General features: G+C 47.4%; 1 protein-coding gene across 1 annotated transcript in view; it reads right to left on the reverse strand.

Annotated features, from left to right (window-relative positions):
* Positions 1-10,150: 10,150 nt before the first annotated feature.
* Positions 10,151-21,679, reverse strand: part of Map3k21 (mitogen-activated protein kinase kinase kinase 21) — a 36,219-nt gene continuing 24,690 nt past the window's right edge. The window contains exons 6-10 of the mRNA XM_052728978.1: positions 20,277-20,399; positions 18,701-18,851; positions 17,500-17,597; positions 15,240-15,998; positions 10,151-13,384 (exon numbers count right to left, since the gene is read on the reverse strand). Of these exons, the coding sequence (XP_052584938.1) occupies positions 13,011-13,384; positions 15,240-15,998; positions 17,500-17,597; positions 18,701-18,851; positions 20,277-20,399 (1,505 nt within the window). The 3' untranslated portion in view covers positions 10,151-13,010. The remainder of the gene's footprint in view (positions 13,385-15,239; positions 15,999-17,499; positions 17,598-18,700; positions 18,852-20,276; positions 20,400-21,679) is intronic.

A 21,679-nucleotide genomic window follows, 5' to 3' on the forward strand; every position in this document is an offset into this window, starting at 1 on the left:
ATCAAGCTCATGGGCAGGATTTGAACGTATACAAGGTGGTCCCTGCTGCTGGTTCTGTCAAACTCATACAGGAGTGTCTGGAGAGATGCCTCCATGGGCAAAGTGACTGCTACATGAGCATGAGGACTGGTGTTTGATCCCAGCATCCATGTAAAAAGCTGGGTGTGTTGGTGTACATTTATAATCCCAATGCCGGTGTGAGGGATTGGGGTTCACTGGACAACCAGTAGACGAATCAGTGAGCATTGGGCTCAGTGAGAGAACTCCATTTGAAAAAGCCAAGAATTAAGTGGATGGCACCTGAGGAAATGACTCAACATCTGGCCTCCACAGAGATGCACCCACGTGCACGCGTGTGTGCACGCATGCACACACTCACAGAATTCACACAGAAGCACCACATCTTCATGGACAATACTGGAAGACAGACCCATAGACTTAACATATCTGTTTGTTTGCTTGCTTATTTCAGCCTAACATTTTCATCAACTTTTAAAAAATTTGGATACCTTTTTAAAATCTCTTTTAAAAAATATTACATGAGAATATTATACATGCATATAATATGTTTTGACAAATCCACCCCCACTCCCTCCCCAATACTTCCCATATCCCCAGCAACACTTGTCCCTCCCAACTTCATCATACTCTTTTGTCAACCACAGAGTTCACTTGGTGCTGTTAATGTGTGTGTGCACAATGTACAGTCATTCACTGGGGCGTGGGTGACCTATGAGAAGCAGAATCTCCAAAGGATACTGACTCTTTCACCCCTAGAAGCCATCAGTTGCCAATAGCTCCTCTCTAGGGGTAGGATTTTGTGAGCTCCATGTTTGGATTTTGACTGGCTTGATCTTGGGCCTGCAGTCCCAGCTGTGAGTTCAGGGGTACAGCTGTCCTGTCACATCCAAAAGATGCCCCCCACCCTCTACCTCCAACCCTCATAGTCTTCCTATTCCTATCAAAGATTTTTTTGGGGTTCAGCCTCTAAATACCCTTTACCCAGGGTTCCTACCAGTGTCGAGAATTAATCTGAAGGATACTCGAATGAATCTAAGTACACCAAGCTCTTTAGTTCATTCACTTTATTCTTCTAAGTCAAAATCCACCCGTGCAGTGGGGGTATTGGTTTTTATACACTTATAAACAGTCCGGCAATGTGAGGTTTTCAGGGTCCTAAAGGGAGGTGAAGGGGTCTGCACCAGAAACAGTGGTTGTCAGCTTCCTTACAACCCCAAAAGGGGAGTGGTTAAAGGAGGCAGGGTCAACTAAGGGCTAAAATCAGTTAATGGCTGTGTCGTTCTCTGGCCGGGCAGAGGTAGCTAGGCAGCCTGTGTCACAGCTTGATGTACCTGGTATGAAAAAGCCCTTTTGTTCTGAGTTAATTGTGAGAGGGGAAGTCTAGAGGTGCCACTTGGGCTGTGGAAGAAAGGAGGGTCTGAGTTTAATTTGCACAGAAAACAAAGCTATGTACTTAATGTCCACCTGGCCTAAGTGGTGTCTCTGTGTGGATATTTACCTTAATTCTGGAGGCTAGCAGGTGGTCTGGAATGCTTATTCTGTCTGCCATTTGTCCTTGGATGTTTCAGAGGTATCTCAGATAAAACACTTTTGTCTGGAGATGGCCCTGGCCTTGGATAATTACTAAAGGAGATAATTACAGAAGGCAGACATCTGATTCTAATGCTAAAAAGAGGGAACAAAAGCCTGGAAAAGGGAAGTTTTGCCTGTGTGACTGTTGTCAACACAGTTGGGGGAAGTTATCCAAATACCTTAATTGTATAGGGAAAAACTGTGCCCAAAGAATGATCAATCATACTGTTAGAAGAATCAAATGGGAAAGCTATAATAGCACACATGAAATTCATTGCAGGAGACAGCTGATGTATTCAAAAGCCAAAAGCACCAATACTTGCTTGAGTCTCGGCTTCCTCTGAAAAGCCCTCGCCTCTTCCAGGTGAATGCTCTGTCATAATCAGCTGAATTCCTACTTCGTATTTCTGTGGTTTGTAGCGCCGCTCCCTCTTCCACAATGATCCTAGAGCCTTTGGTTGTAGGAATGTGACACAGACATCCCCATTCAGGGCCGAAGACTTTTATTTTCTGCACCTTGACCAGAAGGTCTAAATTAATTGCCATCTTGGTTTGTTTGTTTGTTTGTTTGTTTGTTTGTTTGTTTGTTTTTTAAAATCTATCTGCTTGGGGAATTCTAAACTATGTGAATATTCTACTTGAAGGAGTTAAACAAGAGACGAGTATTGTGAGCACTTCAAACAACAGGGAATGTTCTGAACATAGAGACGTCAGCAGTCTTAAGGACAACCTTCCATGACAGATGTGGATAGCCACTGGCCTTTCCTTTCTCTTTTGTTTTTATTTTTATTTTTTGACCAAGTGTCTGTCATCCCACAGGAGCAAGTTTCTTGATTGTACAGAAAGGTCTGGTTCCCTTTCCTTCCTTCTTCATCTTGGGGCCCCATGGAGGGACACAGCAGAGTCAGGGCCCAAAGGGACCTGCAGGTCTGTGCAGCTTTGGCTCCAGGTGATGCGCTAAGTGTTTGCTGGTCATCAGTTTCCCCTTCCCAGGAGCCTGTGGTGGTGTGGTGACTAACCTTGGGTGGCATCTAACTTGATGGCATCTAGAACTGACTACAAGATGAGCCTCTGGATGTATCTGTGAGAGTATTTACAGGAAGAGTTAACTGAGGAGAGAAGACCCAGAGTGGGCAGCACCTTCCAGCTGTAGCCCAGACACACAGAGGTCTGAGGGGAAATCAGTGCTGCCGGCCTGTCTTTGTGTCTTGTTACTAAGTACATCCAGCCTGCTGTTGTTGCCACCACCTTTTCCTGACAGCAGAGTTCAGCTTCTTCGGTCTTCCAACATGGACTGGAAACAGTGGTTCTCTAGGATCCCCCAGGCTTTCAGGACAGATTGGAACTACTGAGGTGAGGCACTCCAGGCTTCTGGTCTGAGCAGCTACAGGGTTCACAACTTCTCCAGTATGTAGACTACCCAGCCCATATCTTGTAAGGCAGTCTAATAAATCGCCTTTGTAATATATATATTCATTCTCTCAATTATGTTCCTCCAGAGATCTCCAGCTAATTAAGTGGGTTACAGCACCCAGCACCTCCTACAAGGAGACGTCAGGTGCCTATGAGACGAAGACAGTGGGAATACACATAGACACCCCTTGTCAAGCCCAGGCCACCAGCTCCTTCGTTCAATGGCCATGGAGTCGACAGACTGAAGGCTTGGCTCTCTCTCTGACCTCCCTTCCCTTTTTCTTCCATTTCATGTGCCGTTTTGGTCTTAACTTAATAAGTCTGCTTCTCTGGAACTCTGGGATACCTTCTTCTTGGATGAAGGTCCTTTTTCCTGCCCTTTAGGTTACAGGAGCCATCGTGGCCTCTGTGGAGCATGACTGTTGAAATCTGGCTGCAGTTACATCTGAGCACAAAGGGAGAGAAAGGTTTTTATTGAATCTGCTTTCCATAAACCTGTTATTAAATACTCAGCTTCCAGGCCCCGGCATGAATCAGCCACCAGGGCAAGCCCATACAAAGCAGCTTTGGGGTGTTAATTGTAGCATCTCTCTCGCCCACTGAAACCATCTCCAGTAAATTGTGTGATTAGATGAAACCATCAGTAGACCTTCCTCACCATGTTTTTTTATGCTGAAAAATGGATTGAGTTTCAGGTGGGTATCACCATGGAGAAGTTATGGCCTCTGAGTGGCAGAGGGAAAAAATACTTAAGAATCTAAGAAGATTTCGGCTTCTAAAGTCAGAAATTACAGCAAAGAGAAGCAGTCTGTAAATGAAAACAAATATGGGTGGCATGCCAGCAGGTATCAGTTACAAACAGAATCTTGGTTGGGGTGGACCCCTATGTCCACTTCCCCCTCAGTGCTGGGACCCCATTTGACTTGTACCTGTATAGGTCCTATGTATGCTGCCCCAGTCTCTGAGTTCTTATGTGCATCAGTCCTGTTGTGTCTGGAAAACTATTTCCTTGGAGCCACCAACCACCTCTGGCCTTTATCATCTTTCTGTGCTTCTTCTGCATAAATCCCTGAACCTTAGGAGAAGGGGGTTGATGAAGACATCTCATTTGGGACTGAGTGTTCCAAAGTCTCTCACTCTCTGTACATTGTCCAGTTATGGGTCCCTGTATTAATTCCAACCTACAGCAAGAAGTGGCTTCTCTGATGAGGGCTGAGCGAGACAGTGATCTATGGGTGTAGGAATGAGTCATTAGGAGTCATTGTAGTGCCGTGTTCCTTTAGCAGAATGCTAGCAGTAGATTTTCCTCTATGTACATGCCCTGTGTAGTCTCAGCTTCTTGGCCACCTGAGCAGTGTCAAGTGTGGGTTCTGTTTCATGAAGTGGGCCTGAAGTCCAATCAAGAAGTGATTGGCTGCTCACATACACTTTGTCTCACTATCGCACCAGGATATCTTGCACACAGGCCTGTTTTGCTTGCATTCTTTGTAGCTGGATGGTAATGGTTATGACCTTTCTCTAGTTCAGCTGTCACAGGCAGAACTCAGGTCTCCAGCGTTCGTGCTCAGTTTAGGCAGAAGTCAACCAAAGTGTCTCAAGTAGAACATGCTACCCCTCCTCAGACACCAGCTGAAAGTGCTCCCCTCCACATCAGGGTTCTCTAGAGGGACAGAAACAATTTGATGAGTGTGTAGGGGGGGACACAGAGAGAAAGAGGAGGAGGGAAGGGGTATATACACTTATGTGGAGGTCCAAGGACAACCTCAGGGGTCTTCAGGAGACAGCCATCTTAGTTTTTGCAACAGAACTCTCATTGGCCTGGAACTGACCAAACAGGACTAGCCTGGCTGGCCAGCAAACCCTGGAGCTGCCCTTGTCTCTGCCTGTCTGGATTACAAACAGGCATCACCAGGCCTGGCCTTTTGAAATGTAGAATCTGGGGAATGAACTCAGGTCCTTGTGTTTTCAAGGCAAGCCCTTTACCAGCTGAGCTCAGCCCCAGCCCTGAGCTACACAGATTTTAAAGCTGCACTTACCTCTTGTTGTATGATTTAAATAAACACAGGACAGGAGGCTTATGGGACATGTTCCCAGACACCTGGTTAATTAGGACTCCCCAAGGCCTAGAACTTCCTGTCCCCTTCCCTCTCAGGAGCACCTGTGGGTCTGCAGCCCAGCGTTAAACCTTCTTGTCCCCAAATCGCTTCTTATGCTTGAATATATATATTTTTTCTCTCTTGTTTTTCTTCCGTTTTGACAATTTATGGATATAATACATAAATTGGAACAAATTAGGAAAAGAGGAGAACTGCCTCCATCCTCAGATGAGCAATTTCACAAAACCTGCCCTGAAGTCAGATCAGTTAACATGAGAGACTGGATCTGGGAGGCCCCTGTCACTAACAAGAGAAGACTGTGCACCCCCACTTCCGCTCGCTCACTCGTGTCCTCTAGTGGAGGCAGCTGCTGCAAGATGGCAAGTAAAGGGGATCCATGCACACTTGCTGGGAGAGAAGACGCCAGCTGCCCTTGTAAGCAACAACAGTGCAAACGGAGTACACACAGAGCTAAGCACACCGGCTTGGCATTCAGGAAGGGAGTGAGCTCCAGGTCATGAGTCACCTGTGGCTGGATGTGGTCTAGGGTTTGAGTAGGAAACAGCACAAAGTGGCAGCCGAGTTCTGTGCATTTATTTTGATGGTGCTGGCATGGATGCATTTGTTTGCCCAAATCTGCTAGACTTAACATTTAAATGGCGTGTTTTACAGAATGTAGACTGCACGCCTCTCAGTGCCCGGCAGCCAGGGCCACACCAGCAGCAGCTGGTTGGGCTGGCTCTGTTGTTCATTGCAGTGCCACCCAGCAAAAGCTCCAGTGCCAGAAATTGGTTACATCTTGTGGAGTCATTGGCCAAAAAGGTCCCATGGGTACTCTCCCAAACATCACAGGCTATTATGAAGGCTATTGGTTGCTTTCCACAACCTGATGGTAAGACTACTGAAGAGAGCATTTACTTATGTCATTGAACATAGGAAAGTCAAGCTGGTGTCAAACTAGAAGCTTCCCCCTACTTCCTAGCATTCATTGTGTGAAGGTACTCTACTGCATGTTACTCAGTCCTCTGTTCCCTGCTCCTTCCCAAGCCCTGACATCCTTCAGCCTTTTGCTTCTAAGGATGACTGTGGCTGATTCTCCACACAAGCTCCTTTGTTCCTTTGTCATGTGTATCTGGTGCCACCTCGTGGACAGAAAGCATAAAGCCCAATCCAAAAGCTGTTTCCTCATTTGTTGCCTTGAGTCTGGGTGTGGAGAAACCAATGTCACCAAGTTTTGTGGGCTTGGATCACTCTTGCATCCCATGCAGAGCTGCTGATTCCAGAGAGAGACACGGATGTTGAGCTCAGTGTCATACTCAGGTGCTTCCCAACAGCCTGAGTTTCTGCCATCTCTGCACACTATCTCCTGCTTTTGGGCAAATCATGCTGAGCTGAACCGACATGGTCATCAGAGGCCTCAGAGCGTCAAGAACCTAGGTGGTTTGGGGACCTGAACTAACAATCAGTATGTCTGAGGCAGACGGTGACTAAGCCCAATACCAGTTCCTTCCTGTCCACCCACAGGCTCATGTGTTTGAACACTGGGTTCCCAGCTACTTATGCTGTTTTGGGAGACCATGGAGCCCTACAGACATGGGCACAGCTGGCAGATGTAGGCCACTGGCTTTTTATCCCGGCTCTGCTGCCATGATGCCCAGCTTCTCCAAGTTCCCTCTACCACAAGTTGAGCTACAATGGCCCCATATCTTCCTGTACCCGGAAAGGACTGCATCCCTCGGTGAGACAGATGAGAACCCCTCCCTTGGGATGCTTCACTTTGTTCACAGTGACAAAGTATTGAATATCTACACCCTCTGATTTTAGGATCAGGAAAATTTAGAAAAGGTGCCATAGTACAGTCTCTTTACATTTCAGAAGGAGGAGGAGGAGGACAGGGAGCCGGGGGCGGGGCGTCACAGTTCCATGTTCTGGGGTTGGCATTGGGCCTTGGGTTTTGGGGGTCAGGTGGAACTCAATGGGACTGCTTTAAAGGAGACAGGGACAACTGCATCTCTTCCCACTTCCGTTCAGGTTGGAAGGATGTGTTTGTGCCTCCAGAAACTGACGGGAGTCTCCGACAGTAGCTTTTCATCTTGCCCTGGGTGAAGTATCTGAGAAGCTCAATGTGACCCTAGCTCATTGTCTGGATCTTTTCCACCTATGAGCCTTCCTTCTGGAACTGCCCTGGAGGGAGAGGATGTATTCTAAAGTGGCACACTGTCTCTCCCCTTAGCTGTCTTGACTATTGAAACTACAGACCCTCAAGAAACTGAAAATTTTCCCCCAGGGATCTCAGGCCAGGGAGATTCCAGTCGGGTAGGGAAGTTTGTCACCCCAAAAGAGCTTTCACACAGTTCTATAAACTTGTCGGGCCATCTTGCAGGGGATCCTGGAGCCCGGACATTGGTGGGCCGACGATAAGGAAGACAACATCTTGACCAGGACTCCTTAGCTAGGCATATCTCTTGCCCTGTATTGAAACCCAACCTCTTGTCAGTGCCCTGAAGACGGGCATCACAGCAGCTCTTCTCTATCTGCTCCTCTTCTCAAGGCGGCCGCAGTGATGAAGTCCCTTCCTGTGCTTTTCACTGATGTGTCTCTCTGATAGGTGTATTGAGGAAGGGTGGCTGAGTCTGGCCGGGGAACGCAGGGCCATCCTTTCCCTTTGTACCACTGTAAGTATCCATTTCCGTTCTCTCCCGTTCTCCTCCCCCTTGCTGTAAGAGCTAGTGACGTTGTCTGGGTTTTCCTTCTGATCTGCTTTGCACCTAACTCTCATGTTGTCGACAGGACAGTGCGATTGGCCGAGTTGTGGCCTCACTCACGTGCTGAGTTTAGCCCCCAGCATTTTGGCAAGCGTCCATGACTGGATGTGTGTTTTCACAGAGGCAAAGAGGGACCTCCAAGGTGGATCTAATTCAGTTTTAATGGTGTTCTTGTAAGATGTGATTAGGACACAGACAGACACAGACTAACAACCATATTAGGGCACAGAAGGAAGAAAACCCACCTAGGGAGATGGCTCAGTCAACGAGTGTTCGCTACGTGGGCACGTGGGCCTGAGTTCAAGTCTCAGCCCCCACACCATACAGAGCTGGGCACAGCGGTGCTCACCTGTATGCTCAGTGCTGGGGTAGTGGAGAGGGGATGTCTGGGGCTTGCTGGCCAGCCAAGTTAGCTGAATCAGAGTCCCAGGTTCAGTGAGAGAGACTCTGACTCAAAAAATAAGGTAGAGAGAGAATGAGAAGGACAACATTGAACTCTGGCCTCCACACATGTGTGCACACATGCATGTGAACCTACAGATACACATACACACACACAGAGAGAGAGAGAGAGAGAGAGAGAGAGAGAGAGAGAGAGAGAGAGAGAGAGAAAGAGAGAGAGAGAGGGAGAGAGAGCAAAAGAGAGAATTATCTATAAGCCATCGAGAGAAGACTATAATGATGCAAACTACTCTCACCTTGACCTTGGACCTTGTCTTGACCTTGGACCCTAAATGGCCTTTCAACATGAGCTGCAACTTCCATTCTTCCCTGGGTCTGCAGCCTGCCATGCAGAACTCAAACTTGGCAGCCTTAACTATGTCATGAGCCAATTCCTAGAAATGTCTTTATTTAGATGTATAGCCTATTGGCCTCCTCTCTATGGACAACCCTCTCTAAAAATGCATACTCCAAATTAAAGCTTGAAATCCCTCACAGTTCATGCCAAACCCACTGCCAGGTTCTCAGGGTGGCATTCGGAGGCCTCCAGACTCCAAGCACGGTTCACATTGCTTTCTTTGAATTGCTGTTTGATGAGCTTATTAACAGTAACATTTACTGAAAACCAACTAGTAATCAGAAGCCCCTCCCCCATGGTTTGGGAGTACCAGCTGGAGGTTGAAATGCAGGCTGGATTGAAGGGCAATAATTCACCTGATCTCCCTAAGGCTCAGCTTCTTTACCAATAAAGTGGAAAACATCCACTCGATGACCCTACAGGTAGCTCTGGAACAATCCCCAGCCATAGGGACGTCTCTATGATGTTGTTTTTCCACTCCTGGAGGCCTCTGACTTGTTTTTCACTGAGAAGATGGGTGGAGGGCTTTAGGGAAGGTGCAAAGCTGGCATTTTATCTAAGCCATTAGGGCCCAGTGAAAATAAAAGTGAGTGTGTCCCTGTTCAGAGTGGATTAGTGACTGGGTGTTGCTGTGATAAAACGCCATAACCAAAAGCAACCTGGGAGAGGGATGGGTTTGTTTGGATCACATCCCAGGCACAGTCTGTCATGGCAGGAACCTGGAGGCAGGAACTGAAGCAGAGGCCATGGAGGGATGCTGCTTACTGGGTCTCCAGGGTTTGCTCAGCCTGCTTTCTTATGACACCCAGGACCACCTGACTACAGTGGGCTGGGTCCTCCCACCTCAATCATTAATTAAGAAAATGCCCCACAAGCTCGCCTACAGGAAATATGATGGAGGCATCCTCTCCTTCCTTTGAATTGAGGGTCCTCTTCCCAGATGACTGGAGCTTGTGTCAAGTTAACACAATACTAACCGGCCAAGAATGATTAAGAAGTTCAAGTTGGTGGCTATGGAGCATTAGAATCAAGATGGCCATACACATGAGGGAGGCACTGTGTGTGCAGTTTGTTACTTTCCTTTTTAAAATTGAGTGAGTGTGCACACGCACGTGCGCGCGCACACACACACACACACACACACACACACACACACACACACGCATGCTCACATGGTAACCAGAGGCAAACCCTGGGTTTTAATCCTCAGGAGCCACCTGCCTTGTTTTATTACACAAGGTCTCCATTGGCCTGGAGCTTGCTAGACTAGCTGGCCAGTGAGCCCCAGGGGTTAGCCTCTCCCCACCTCCCTGTGGGACCACAAGTGCACACCACCATGACTTGCTGTTCCACAAGGTCTTGGGGGTGGAACTCAGGTCTCCACATCTACACAGCAAGCACTCATCTCCTTCATGTTTTCCTCACGGAATACAAAGTGAACCACTGTAACCACTTAAGAGTAGATCAAAGCCACCAAGCCAACAGACAAGCTATAAAAGGTTTATTAAAAAATAGACAACATATGTAAACATTTTTGTCAGCCACAGGCTTCTGAATATAGCGTATCAGCCCCCAGCTGTCAGTCTCAGCAGTGGGAGGGGAAAGCTCAGTATGGATTAACAGGAACCAGATTAAATGATCCCTCAGTTTGCTGAGGTCTAGCGAAAATGAACAGCCAGGTTCTGCCAGGCGTGGAGCGCGCACAGAAAACCACAGGTGTGCCCTCAGCAACCCTCAGCGCAGGTAACCCCCAGCAACAGTGAGTCAGACTGACTCCTTATATTGAAATGGTCGCTTTTAGCGTGGCTTCATCTCTAAATTCATCAGAGTTGAACAGAACGAAGAGAAGGGAGGCTGGAACACAGAGTGAGAAAGGACACGGTGCAAAGACAAACACAGCTAACACGCCCGATTCCACCATCGCCATCACCTGCACACGCCACGGGATGCTGGGACAGGAGCAAAGCTAAGCACACCATTTCTGTATTTCCCTTCCATGCCCCGGGTATTTGTGACATCTCTTTAAATTTTAGCTTCCCTTCAAATGATTGGTTGAAAAGATGCAGCCCACTGGCCTATCCAATATGACAAATGTCGAGCAAACCACATCCCTCTCACACCATTTAATAACAACTGAGGAGAAGCAGAATCGGAGGGCAGAAAACAACACAATGGGTCGGGTGAAAGCTTGAGATTTTGCTCCAAGCATCTGAAACCTTCTGCCTAGAGCCGGCAATGAGATCTCCCTGCAGGTCACCTGCTCACAAACCTGTATATGACTCAGATGTCACGCACCTGATTTCATTCCCTTCAAATTTCTGTCATTATTTGATAAACCAAGACACAACTTTAAATAAAACACCTTTAAATAAAAAGGTTATTGATAATTTAGTTTCCTGCTGTGTGTCACACTTTAAATATTTACTGCCTGTCTCTCAAATAACTAATTCTGGTGACAGAAGGGGATTATGGTAGTCACAAGACCCAGGCAAATTCACCAAGCTCCGGAAAAGCCACCCTGTCTAAACAATGTGGCACTCTATTTGTGAAATTATGAAAGTGATGCATAAATAACTTGCAGTTGTTTCCAATCCCACCTACTATCCAAAGACACTTTTTATTTTTATTTTTTATTAGTAGTTTTTTCAAGACAGGGTTTCTCTGTGTAGTTTTGGTGCCTGTCCTGGAACTCGCTCTGTAGCCCAGGCTGGCCTCAAACTCACAGAGATCCACCTGGCTCTGCCTCCCGAGTGCTGGGATTAAAGGCATGCGCCACCACTGCCCAGCTCAAAGACACATTTTAGAAGTGCTTCCAGAAATCGCGGTGTCTTCCTGCCATGCCTGTTCAGCCCCACAGATGCCCAAGTTTACTCGGAGTTAAATGAAATGTAAAATGACTTGGAGTGGAAACCCGCCCTCCCAAAAAAAAGTCCTGCCATCTCCTGTGCTGGCAGTGTGGTTAGTGCTGGGAAAACTGCAGGCTCAGAGAAAAATAAAATCACACAATATGTATGTCCACAGCACATAGGCTCTTCAAACACGGCTAGCCATGGATAATTTAATTTTTAAAGACTCGGCTGCAGCGTGAAGAAATTTCACACCTTTGGCTACTAATGAAGGAAGAGACGTTTCTGCAGGGAAACCTACAGAGCAGCCTTGTGCAGGGTACAAAATGTGATGACGGCCAAACAGTAGTTCCTGATCTCAGCTGATGCTTGGCAATTACTGCTGAGCTCTGAATCTGAAACATCCTCCATGGGCTCACATTTGGTCCTCAGGTCATGGTACTGTTTGGGGAGGCTATAGAAACTGGGGAGAGAAGTTCAGTGAGGGTGCATCCTTGCCTGTTTCGGCTTGCTGTCCACCATGGTGTGAGCCACCCAACCAGGTCCTCCTCAAGGCTGAACTGATCCCTCTGAAACTGTGAACAAAATAAGTAATTCCTCCGCTTAAGGGTATTTTAGTCACGTGACACAAAAATAGCAATATAGTTATGTTCAATAAAACTTTAAAAAATTTTTTGACTTTTAATTACGTGTCTGTGCGGGGGCATGTACATGTGTGCAGCTCCTGTGGAAGCCAAGAGAGGGCATTGGATGCCCTGGAACTGAAGTCACAGGCAGTTGTGAGCCATCTGATGTGGGTGCTGGGGACTGAATTTGGGTCCTTCAACAGAGCTATATGCATGCTCAACTGTTGAGCTATCTCTCCAGGCCTCAGTCAAACTTTTATAAGGTACATTTAGTAGAACCTCCTGGAAGAGGATATCCTGTGCAATTCAGGAGTCAACTGGACATACTTTCACATTACAAGGCTACTGCTTTCTCTGGGTTTAAATAGGACTCCAGATTAACTCCAATCAACAGAACCCTTTTCCCTTCTATAAATAAATATCTTTACTTCTTAACATCACATTATTATTGCCAAGACATGAATAGCCATTTCTTGGCTTTTATTGTACAAAAAAACAAACAAACAAACAAACAAACAAACAAACAAACAAATACTCAAAAGGACAAGAGAAGAGAACAAGGATGAGGGGAGGAAGCAAAGAAGGTTGGTCCCTGCAGTTTTGCCGTGTCCCCATGGGCAGGACACCCACTAGAACGAAGCAGGGAAGCTGGCCACCATGACCCCACCTCAGCTGACTGAGCTTCTGTGCATTTCAAGTCACTGGGTAATAGCATCCAGTGGACATAATATGGACAGCCCACAGCAGTCACTGGTACACCTCAGAGTCACATCCACCACTAGCCTCATGGGTCACAAGTGTGAACCATGGCACAAAGGCACAGTGCCTCCACGTGTCCACCTCAAGTGGTAATGCTGGGAGGGTAAAGGCACTCAGGTCAGAAAGTCTTTCTTCAGGGCATAGATGGACGGTTGGCACGTCACACTCCTCACTCTACACAAGGATGTGCCACAGTCCTTGCTCTGATCGTCCACATTGGCATCCAGCAAGGAAGGTGCCTGGCACCTGCTTCTCTCCTGGGCACCAAGGAGACAGGCAAGGGCTGGTACTGCATGTTCCATGTCACAGGCCCAGACAGGTGGGGATGCTGTCCTCAACGAAGCAGTATGTGGGCTTTGTGGTGGGGCAGGGCATGCCTGACGCTTGGCCAGAGCACCTTGGGGTTTCACAGGAGAGTCCTGGCTTGCCAGCTCACTCTGAGGGCCAGGTGAGGCAGAGTGTGGTGGTCCAGAGTCTCCGTGGGCACCTGTAAGTGAAGAGAGACAGACAGACAGTGCAAAATGAAAAGACAGACTCTGAAGTTATGAGTGAAGGGAAAGATGACATCTATTCAACCAGATGACGGTTGCCTAGAGTTTCAACACTGTAGTTACACAAACCTTTCACACTGGGGTATGTTTTCTTTAGTGAAGATACGCCATTAGAACAGGAAGAGGATTTCACCCTATGGAATTCCTCCAGGCATTTCACCTGGCCTCCCCCATAGCTAGGATGTCAGACATGAGCCACCCTGTCCAATTCAAATAGCTTTCCATAGCCACAGCTTCAGAGAATACCTGTATGACGTTAATGTATCTAATCACAGCAGCACTGTGCACTTGATTTTTACCACACTCCTAACCACGGGAGAGGTGACATAAGGTTATTAGTAGATAGACATGTTACAGTGATGTACCCAAAGCCACAGACAGCCAACCTGAGCACAAACTTCTACACAGTTAACTGTGACATCACCATGACCTGTGCATGGTATGTACAAATGTGTGTGTGTGTGTGTGTGTGTGTGTGTGTGTGTGTGTGTGTGTGTGTGTGTTGTGTGCATGCGTGCACACACACAAGGGGTCAACCCCAGGCATGTCCACCTATTTTCAGAGACAGCGTCTCTCATTGACTTGGGATTCACTGACTTGGCTAGACTGGTTGGCCAGCAAACCCCAGGCATCCCGCCTGTCTCCGCCCTACCAATTCTGGGATTACAGGTCTGCACCACCTCACCCATCCTTTAGATGTGGGTTCTGGAGATGTGATCTAGGTCCTGTTATATGTACAGCAAGCATCTTACTCACAGAGTCATCTCCCCAGCCCTAGAGATGGGATCCTCACAGGTGGCTAAGTTAAAACAAGTTCACATGGGGAGGCCCCAGTGTAGTCTGACCATGGGCCTTTAAGATTCAGGCACAAACACACCCAGAAGAACCACCATGTCAGGACACAGGGAGAGGGTGTGAGCAAGCCCAGGGGAGAGCCCTAAGGAAGACCCAGCCCTGCCCACACCGTTGCCTTAAACGTGACCCTCAGCACAGTGGGAAAATGGGGTCTAGTGCTTAAGCCATTCCAGCTGCAGCCTTGTTACATACCAATCACCAATCACAGAGATGACAAGACCTCAGTCCCAACGTGTGACCAGGGAATGTCTCAGGGAGGCCTGAAGATACCTTTTGGTTAGCATTAGGGTTAGAGGGTTAGGATTAGGGATGGAGTTCGGGTTTAGACACAAGGCTTAGTGGCCAGGGTTAGGATTAGCGTTTCAAGTTAGAGGTTAGTGCTTGGGATTAGAGTTGAAGGTTATGGTTAATGCTTAGGGTTAGGGTTAGGGTTAAATGTTCAGGGTTATGGTCAAGTATTTAGGGTTAGGGTTAAATGTTCAGGGTTATGGTCAAGTGTTTAGGGCTAGGATTAAATGTTCAAGGTTATGGTCAAGTGTTTAGGGTTAGGGCTAAGTGTTTAGTGCTAGGGTGAGTGGTTTAGGGTTAGAGTTAGATGGCTGTGGTTTGGAACTGTGGTCAGCTTTTCTACCATCTACTTGCTGGGATCTGGCCTTAATGACCCATCTCTGTCCCCAGGTTGATGTGTCATTCATCACATGCTTTGTACTTACATGATCTTATAATCTGAAGTTACTAGATCCCAATCAAGCCTCTTCTCAGAATCTAAATTCTAGTAATATTTAAGATTATAACAATTAAGAATAACACTCAAGATCCACTTGAACAATATTAAGCTATTAATTGAAATCATTAGAAATAGGAAAAACTGTCCAATCCACACTTCTCTACCCTCTGTAATGCCAACTGCAATGTGACCTGACTGTTGCCACCTACCTCGAGGCAGGAATGGAGATTCTTTGGATCCCATCCATGCATGATGGCATTCTTTGTCTCCTACAGTAGCACAGGCTGGCAGCTTCTCCCCTGTCTGCTCCAGTAGGGCAGGTGACATGCCTCTCAAGACACCATAGTCATTCTTAAGTCTTGGTCCAGGGATGAGTTCGCAGCTGCTTTCTGGGGTAGCAGAACAGGGATCTGGAGTGAGCACTGTGGGACCACAAGAGATCTGAGTGCTCCCCAAAGATGGCTCCTCTTCATCAGCCTGAAGCAAGCACTTTGTGGAGAGAGAAGACTTCAAGGAAAGGCTTGTAGCACTTGGCGCCAGGAGAGAAGTGTCATCACTGGGTGCCCTGCCTGCAGATGGCTGTCTCAGAAGTGGACTGGTATTTGTTTGGCATTTAGAGACCCACTGAAGAGTGCCTTCTTGCTTCTTTCCCTCTTTGAGTGGTGGTTTTTTGGGGGCTTGGACTCCATGTAGCTTCCTGACATCCAGGCCCAAAGCCAGCGATGCCAACAGCACCCCACACTCATACAGAGCAGTCTCTGCTTTCTTCCTCAGCATGGGTGCACCCACGTTGTTCACTGGGGAACCTTTAGAGGGTTCCTCCTCCCAACTCTCAGCCTCTATGGGGTGCTCTCTCTGGCTGTCTTTACAAAGCGGCAGACCAACATAGGCCTGGCCAGGGATCTTCATCTGCTTTGGTTTTCTATGTTCCAATCCATCAGGGACAAGTTTCAGCTCTTCACAAGATCCTAAACAAAGGCACACATGTAAACACTGCAGAGCTAGGGTATAGCAAACACCACCATTTACTTGTGTACATACACACTAGAATCCATGAAGCATCAAGACATAAACACACACACACACACACACACACACACACACACACACACACACACACACACACACACACATCACCACACTAAACCAAAGCATGCAGAGGCCTTTCAGTAGGAGAACTCTGGTGTGAAGAGTCCAGACCCTGAGATGCAGGTCCCCACAGGTTGTATGGAAGTTACTGATGCTTTCTGCCCTTTGGGAAAGTGTTTCTCAACAGTATAGATGACAGAAATTAGTGTGGAGACAGAAGCATCAAGATATAAACACACATACACACACAGAGTTGCACAAAATGTACACATTTCATTGCTTCACCAAAGTGCACAGCCCTTGTCCACTGCTCACTTTGCACACCATCTGCTACACAGCACTTCAAGGATTCCCAAGTGTAGCACCCCAAACCAGCGGCAGCTAGTGGACAGTCGATACTCAAGTTCTTGTCAGACCTGGCACAAAATTGAAAGTCCTGGGGTGAAGACAGAAGGGTGCATTGTGACAGGCCTGTCCCAAAGTTGGGGCTAGTGCAATGAGGTACGAGGAGGTGAAACTCCAAAGAGGTTGGAGCACCCTGGAGGTCGTCACCAAGTGCACTGGCTAAGGAGAAGGGTGAAGCTCTCATGTGTGCAGGAGGTGACAGCAACCTCCTTGTGTTGGGCTCCAAGGTAAACCACAACAGAACTCATCTTTGTTGCCCAGAGTGGTGTTCTCTGACACCTAAACCCGCTCTCATCAAGATAGCCATCCTCTTCAAGACGGTCTCAAGACAGTCGACAGGACACTGGCTTCTATCTGCACAAGCCTGCATTTCCCATGAGCACTCGAGTTGCTCATGCAGCCCCTTTTCCTCTGCTGACTCCCCCTTCCAGCACTGCTCACCAAATCCCTTGCTTATTAAAAGGATCCCTCAGAGAAGGGGACATGCGGGTGAGCAGAGCAACCAGCACACACTCAAGGCACACACCTCCAGATTTGCTGAAACATTTTGATTTTCTCACAGTATGAAAAGGTCATCGTAAACATGTGGGTATAAAATATCAGTTCTCTTTACTACCAACCATCTTTGAAGGTTTACAATGGTTTCATCTCTTGAACTCAGTCTACACTGAATATAGCCCAGCTCACCCTTAACCAGGCCAACCCCCACGCTAAACTCACCTGGTCTATATGGTTAAGTGGGATACTGTTTTTTTCCAGTAAGATACGGAGGTATGAACTCTATCTCCCCAAACACTTGGAGCACACATCCTTAGTGCCATGAAGTCTGGATGCAAAATAGCCTCTGGACTTAAGTAAAGCTCTAAAGGGCCTGCTGTTTGCCCCTTCAGTGACCTAAAGGACCATGTGAGATGATTCAGGGCCCTCCAGAGCTAAGAACACCCCAGCACATCCTGCTTCCCGGGACACGGTTACCTGGCTGGTCCACAAACAATGAAGCCAAAGGTGTAGTTTTCTGACTTTTTATTAACAGAGACGACCAAGGACTGTTGCCATCTGAGAGAGGCCTGACCCTACGAGAGAAAGACATTTGTGTTCATATCATGTAATGGAATTGCAGAACACCCAAACGCAGTAACTTTTAGCAATATCTTTTTTTGATATGTATGTGGTATGTGTGTGTGTGTGTGTGTGTGTGTGTGTGTGTGTGTATGTATGTGTGTATGTGCACGCATGCACATGGTTGCTTGTGTGTGGTGCGTGTATGCGTGTTTGTGTGTGTACCACTGCGCCTGGGTGCACCTGCATATGAAGGACAGACGTTGATGTTGTAAGTCTTCCTCAATTGCTCTCTGTTTTTATTATATCGAGGCAGGGTCTCTCACCCATTCCGGCTAGCACAGCAAGCCTGTTTGCCCTAGAGATCTGTAGTCTCCTCCTCTTGTGGGCCTGAGATTACAGGCAGCTGCCACGCCTGCCAGCGTTTATGTGCGTGCTGGAGATGGACGCTGGTCCTCGGGCTTGCCTGACAGCACTTGACCTGCTGAGTGTCTCAGCCCAGCAGCAATATTTTTAAAGACGCAAAGGGAGTACCTTTGTGCTTTTGAACTTTGAAGACCTAACAAAGTACAAATATAATCTTTAAAATATATTTTAGATTTATTTATCTGTTTACATGCTTGAATATTTTGCCCAAATGCATGCATGCAAACCACATGCACGTCTGCCTCCCACAGTGGTCAGAAGAGGGTGATGGATCCCCTGGAACTGGAGTTAGGGGTAGTTGTGAGCCATCAAGTGGGTGCTGGGAATCAAACTCGGGTCTTCTGCAGGACTGAGCAAACTCTCCAGCCCCACCCCCAACACACACACACACACACACACACACACACACACACACACACACACACACACAAATCATGATACATAAAATGTCAGATTATTTACTGAACTAATAATCATTTCATAAAGTCCGTCCAACACACTGCAGAGCACTAAGTTACTATCCAGATGTGTCTGCATCAATCTGATCGCTTCCCAGGAGGCAGGTCTGGTAGCACCACCATGCACAACAGCACTACTACTCCAGTGCATGCCATGTGCCCCCTCTTCACACACACACACACACACACACACACACACACACACACTCACACTCACACTCACACTCACGTACCGCTCTCGGCCCTCTGGTTTCTCTTTCACTTGAATGGAGCTTGGTCCCCACGTACAACCTTTTTTCTTGAAATTCCGTTTCACATCTTCGAAGTCTTCCTGTCGGAAGACCACATTCCGCCCCCGGGGTTTATTGCTCTCCTCTGAAGTCACTACATGGAGAACCACGGTTACACACTGATTTTACTAAAAAGTCCAAGGAGCCAGTCAGGTGCCTGGCAGAAACTCATTCACACGTCTTAAAAAACTACTTTTTGTATTCATAAAAAAAAAAAAAATTTTTTTTTAAAGTCAAGAAGACTAGAAAAAGGGAATGAACTGAAAGTTTAGAGGCAGGGGATCCCCAGAAGGTCACCAGCCAACTAGTGTGGGAACCTGTCTCAGAGAAGGCAACAGGTAGGACTGGAGAGATGGCTCAGTGGTTAAGAGCACTGGCTGCTCTTCCAGAGGTCCTGAGTTCAATTCCCAGCAACCACATGGTGGCTCACAAGCATCTTTAAGTGGGACCCAATGCCCTCTTCTGGCAGAAAGGTGTACATGCAGATAGAGCACCGTACACATTAAATAAATAAATAATACTTTAACAAAGAAAGAAAGAAAAGAAAAAGAAGGCAACAGATGAGCACCCACATCTGACAATCTCCTCAGCCTCCACACACTGTGTGGCACACACATGCAGGCACTCGAACACTTGCGTGGGCACACGTTGTACACATACACAGAGTTTTTTTTTTAATTACAAACTATACATTCCTCACAAAAAACTATATGACTAGCATTGGGCATGATGATTCACCCCTTTAATCCCAGCACACAGGAGGCAGAGGAAGGTGGATCTCTGTGGGTTCAAGGCGAGCCTGGTCTACAATAAACGTAAAATAAAAGTTTTAAGACCCGTGTGGTTATCCACGTGTGTACATGGAGGTGAAGTCCATAAAGATAGACATCTGCCTTCTAGAAACAGGAGTTTTGTAAACAGCAAAATGGACCTCCTTTACATTGCTTGTAAGTGCTTGAGGCATGCTTAAATGCCTCGATTTGTTGCTTTTCTGGGGTTAGATCTGGGTCCCCGTGTGCCTCACCAAGTGCTCTACTACTGAGCAGCATCCTCAACCACTTCAGCAGAAGACAGGGGTGCTGTCTGATGTGGTAGTGTCTTTAAGATGACCTGGACTCCTGGCTCTAGGTCCCCACCGCATTGAGGCAATGTCACATTTACAGCCAAGAGCGTGAGAAACTGGCCTAAGAGCCAAGACCAACTTCTTCGTGTTTTTCATTTTGTTTCATTTTCCCTTTCCTTCAGGCGGTGTCTCCTGTAGCCCAGGCTGGACTTGAACTCATTGGATAGTTGAGACTGTCCTTGATTTCCCTCCTTCCACATCCCAAGTGTTGGGATTATAGGAGTGTGCCCTACACGAGGCCCAAAGGTCAACTGTTATTTCCAGATCTTCACACTGTCTGTTCACCATCTCCCACTCACTCAGACCCACTGTAAGAGCACGCCCACTCAGCGTGACCACGCGGCCGAGATAGCGCTGATGAGGAGGTGGGCCGCTGCATGGCGGGCGAACACTCACACTGAATAGCTCGGAGGCGGGGGAGCATCAAGGGGCTGTTGGGTGGGCTGCAGAGTCCGCTGTCTGAACTCCGGCGCTTGTCCAGGGTTGGGGAGGCCTGCACTGTGATCTTGTGCTGGAAATCTGAGGAAGAAAGAATCAGCTTTTCAGGGATTTACATCATTTCCTCACTGTCGTTTACACAGTCATAAACAAGTCATCAGACAGTAACTCTTTCAGGCACTGGCTAATTTCTGAGCGCATTTCTCAGCATGGCCCTGTGCAACGTCTCCAAGACTCAAGTCAACAGAAATGACACATTGTTCTGTTAGGCACAAGGAGGCATGTGTTCATTTCTCCCTGATCTTGACTGTGGGTATGCCAACTGCTTCCAGTTCCTGCCTTGAGTTCCCTGCACTGATGGATGGCCACCTGCTAATGGAGTCTTGAAGAAGCTACCTCTGTCGGGACATTTTACTCCAGAAACTTCATGTGCTGGAGGCCTGGGGAACAGGGCTAGACAAGCGTTAGGAATAAGTATCCAAGCCACACAACCTAGAGTGTGAGTGTCTCTTCCATAAGACACAAGTTAAACCCTGCAGGACATGTTCTGTGCGGTGGTTTGAATGATACATGTCCCCTAAAGCCCTGGGTGTTTGAATGCCTGGCCCTAAGTTGGTGGGGCCATTTGAATAGGTTAGGGGTTATGGCCTTACTGGAAAAAGTATATCACTGGGGGAGGGCTTTAAAAGTGTAAAAACTCACTTCTGCTCTCCTGTGTGTCCACTCCCTGCCCTCTCTGTCACACACACACACACACACACACACACACACACACACACACACACAGCTGCTCTCCTGTGTGTCCACTCCCTGCCCTCTCTGCCACACACACACACACACACACACACACACACACACACAGCTGCTCTCCTGTGTGTCCACTCTCCCACTCTTCCACACACATGAGCAACTGGTCTTCATTGGGCTCTGGTTCCCTCTGGCTTAGGTGCAACTTAAAATTCCCTGCTCAGAAATGTACCAACCCCTGAAGCCTGGAACCTCTTCGACTTTATATATGCTCAGAATACAACTTCAAAAGGAGCACAAAGCAGAGGGGTTTCACCCGTCACCAAGTCCAAGTTTCTGCTCCTGCCAAGCTTTTTCCCACGAATTCTGAAGAAAATACTAACAATACTAAGTATTTTCACCAAGTAGTGTGGGGATTGACAGAACACTGCAAAAATCCAAGAAATTCGGTATGTTAACCCTCTTAAGGGCTACACCCCTCAGTGAGTTTTTCTAAATCTCAGGCCATTTCACCAGCATGGGACTCAACAACTAAGAGCTTTCTGCCCGTTGAAAATGCCAGGCGCAAAAAAACCCTCTCTTGGGAAAAGAGGACAGAAATGATTGCTATTTCT

Source organism: Peromyscus californicus, unplaced genomic scaffold, assembly GCF_007827085.1.
Source record: "Peromyscus californicus insignis strain IS unplaced genomic scaffold, ASM782708v3 Scaffold_8__1_contigs__length_139910024, whole genome shotgun sequence".
Classification (NCBI taxonomy): Eukaryota; Metazoa; Chordata; class Mammalia; order Rodentia; family Cricetidae; genus Peromyscus; species Peromyscus californicus.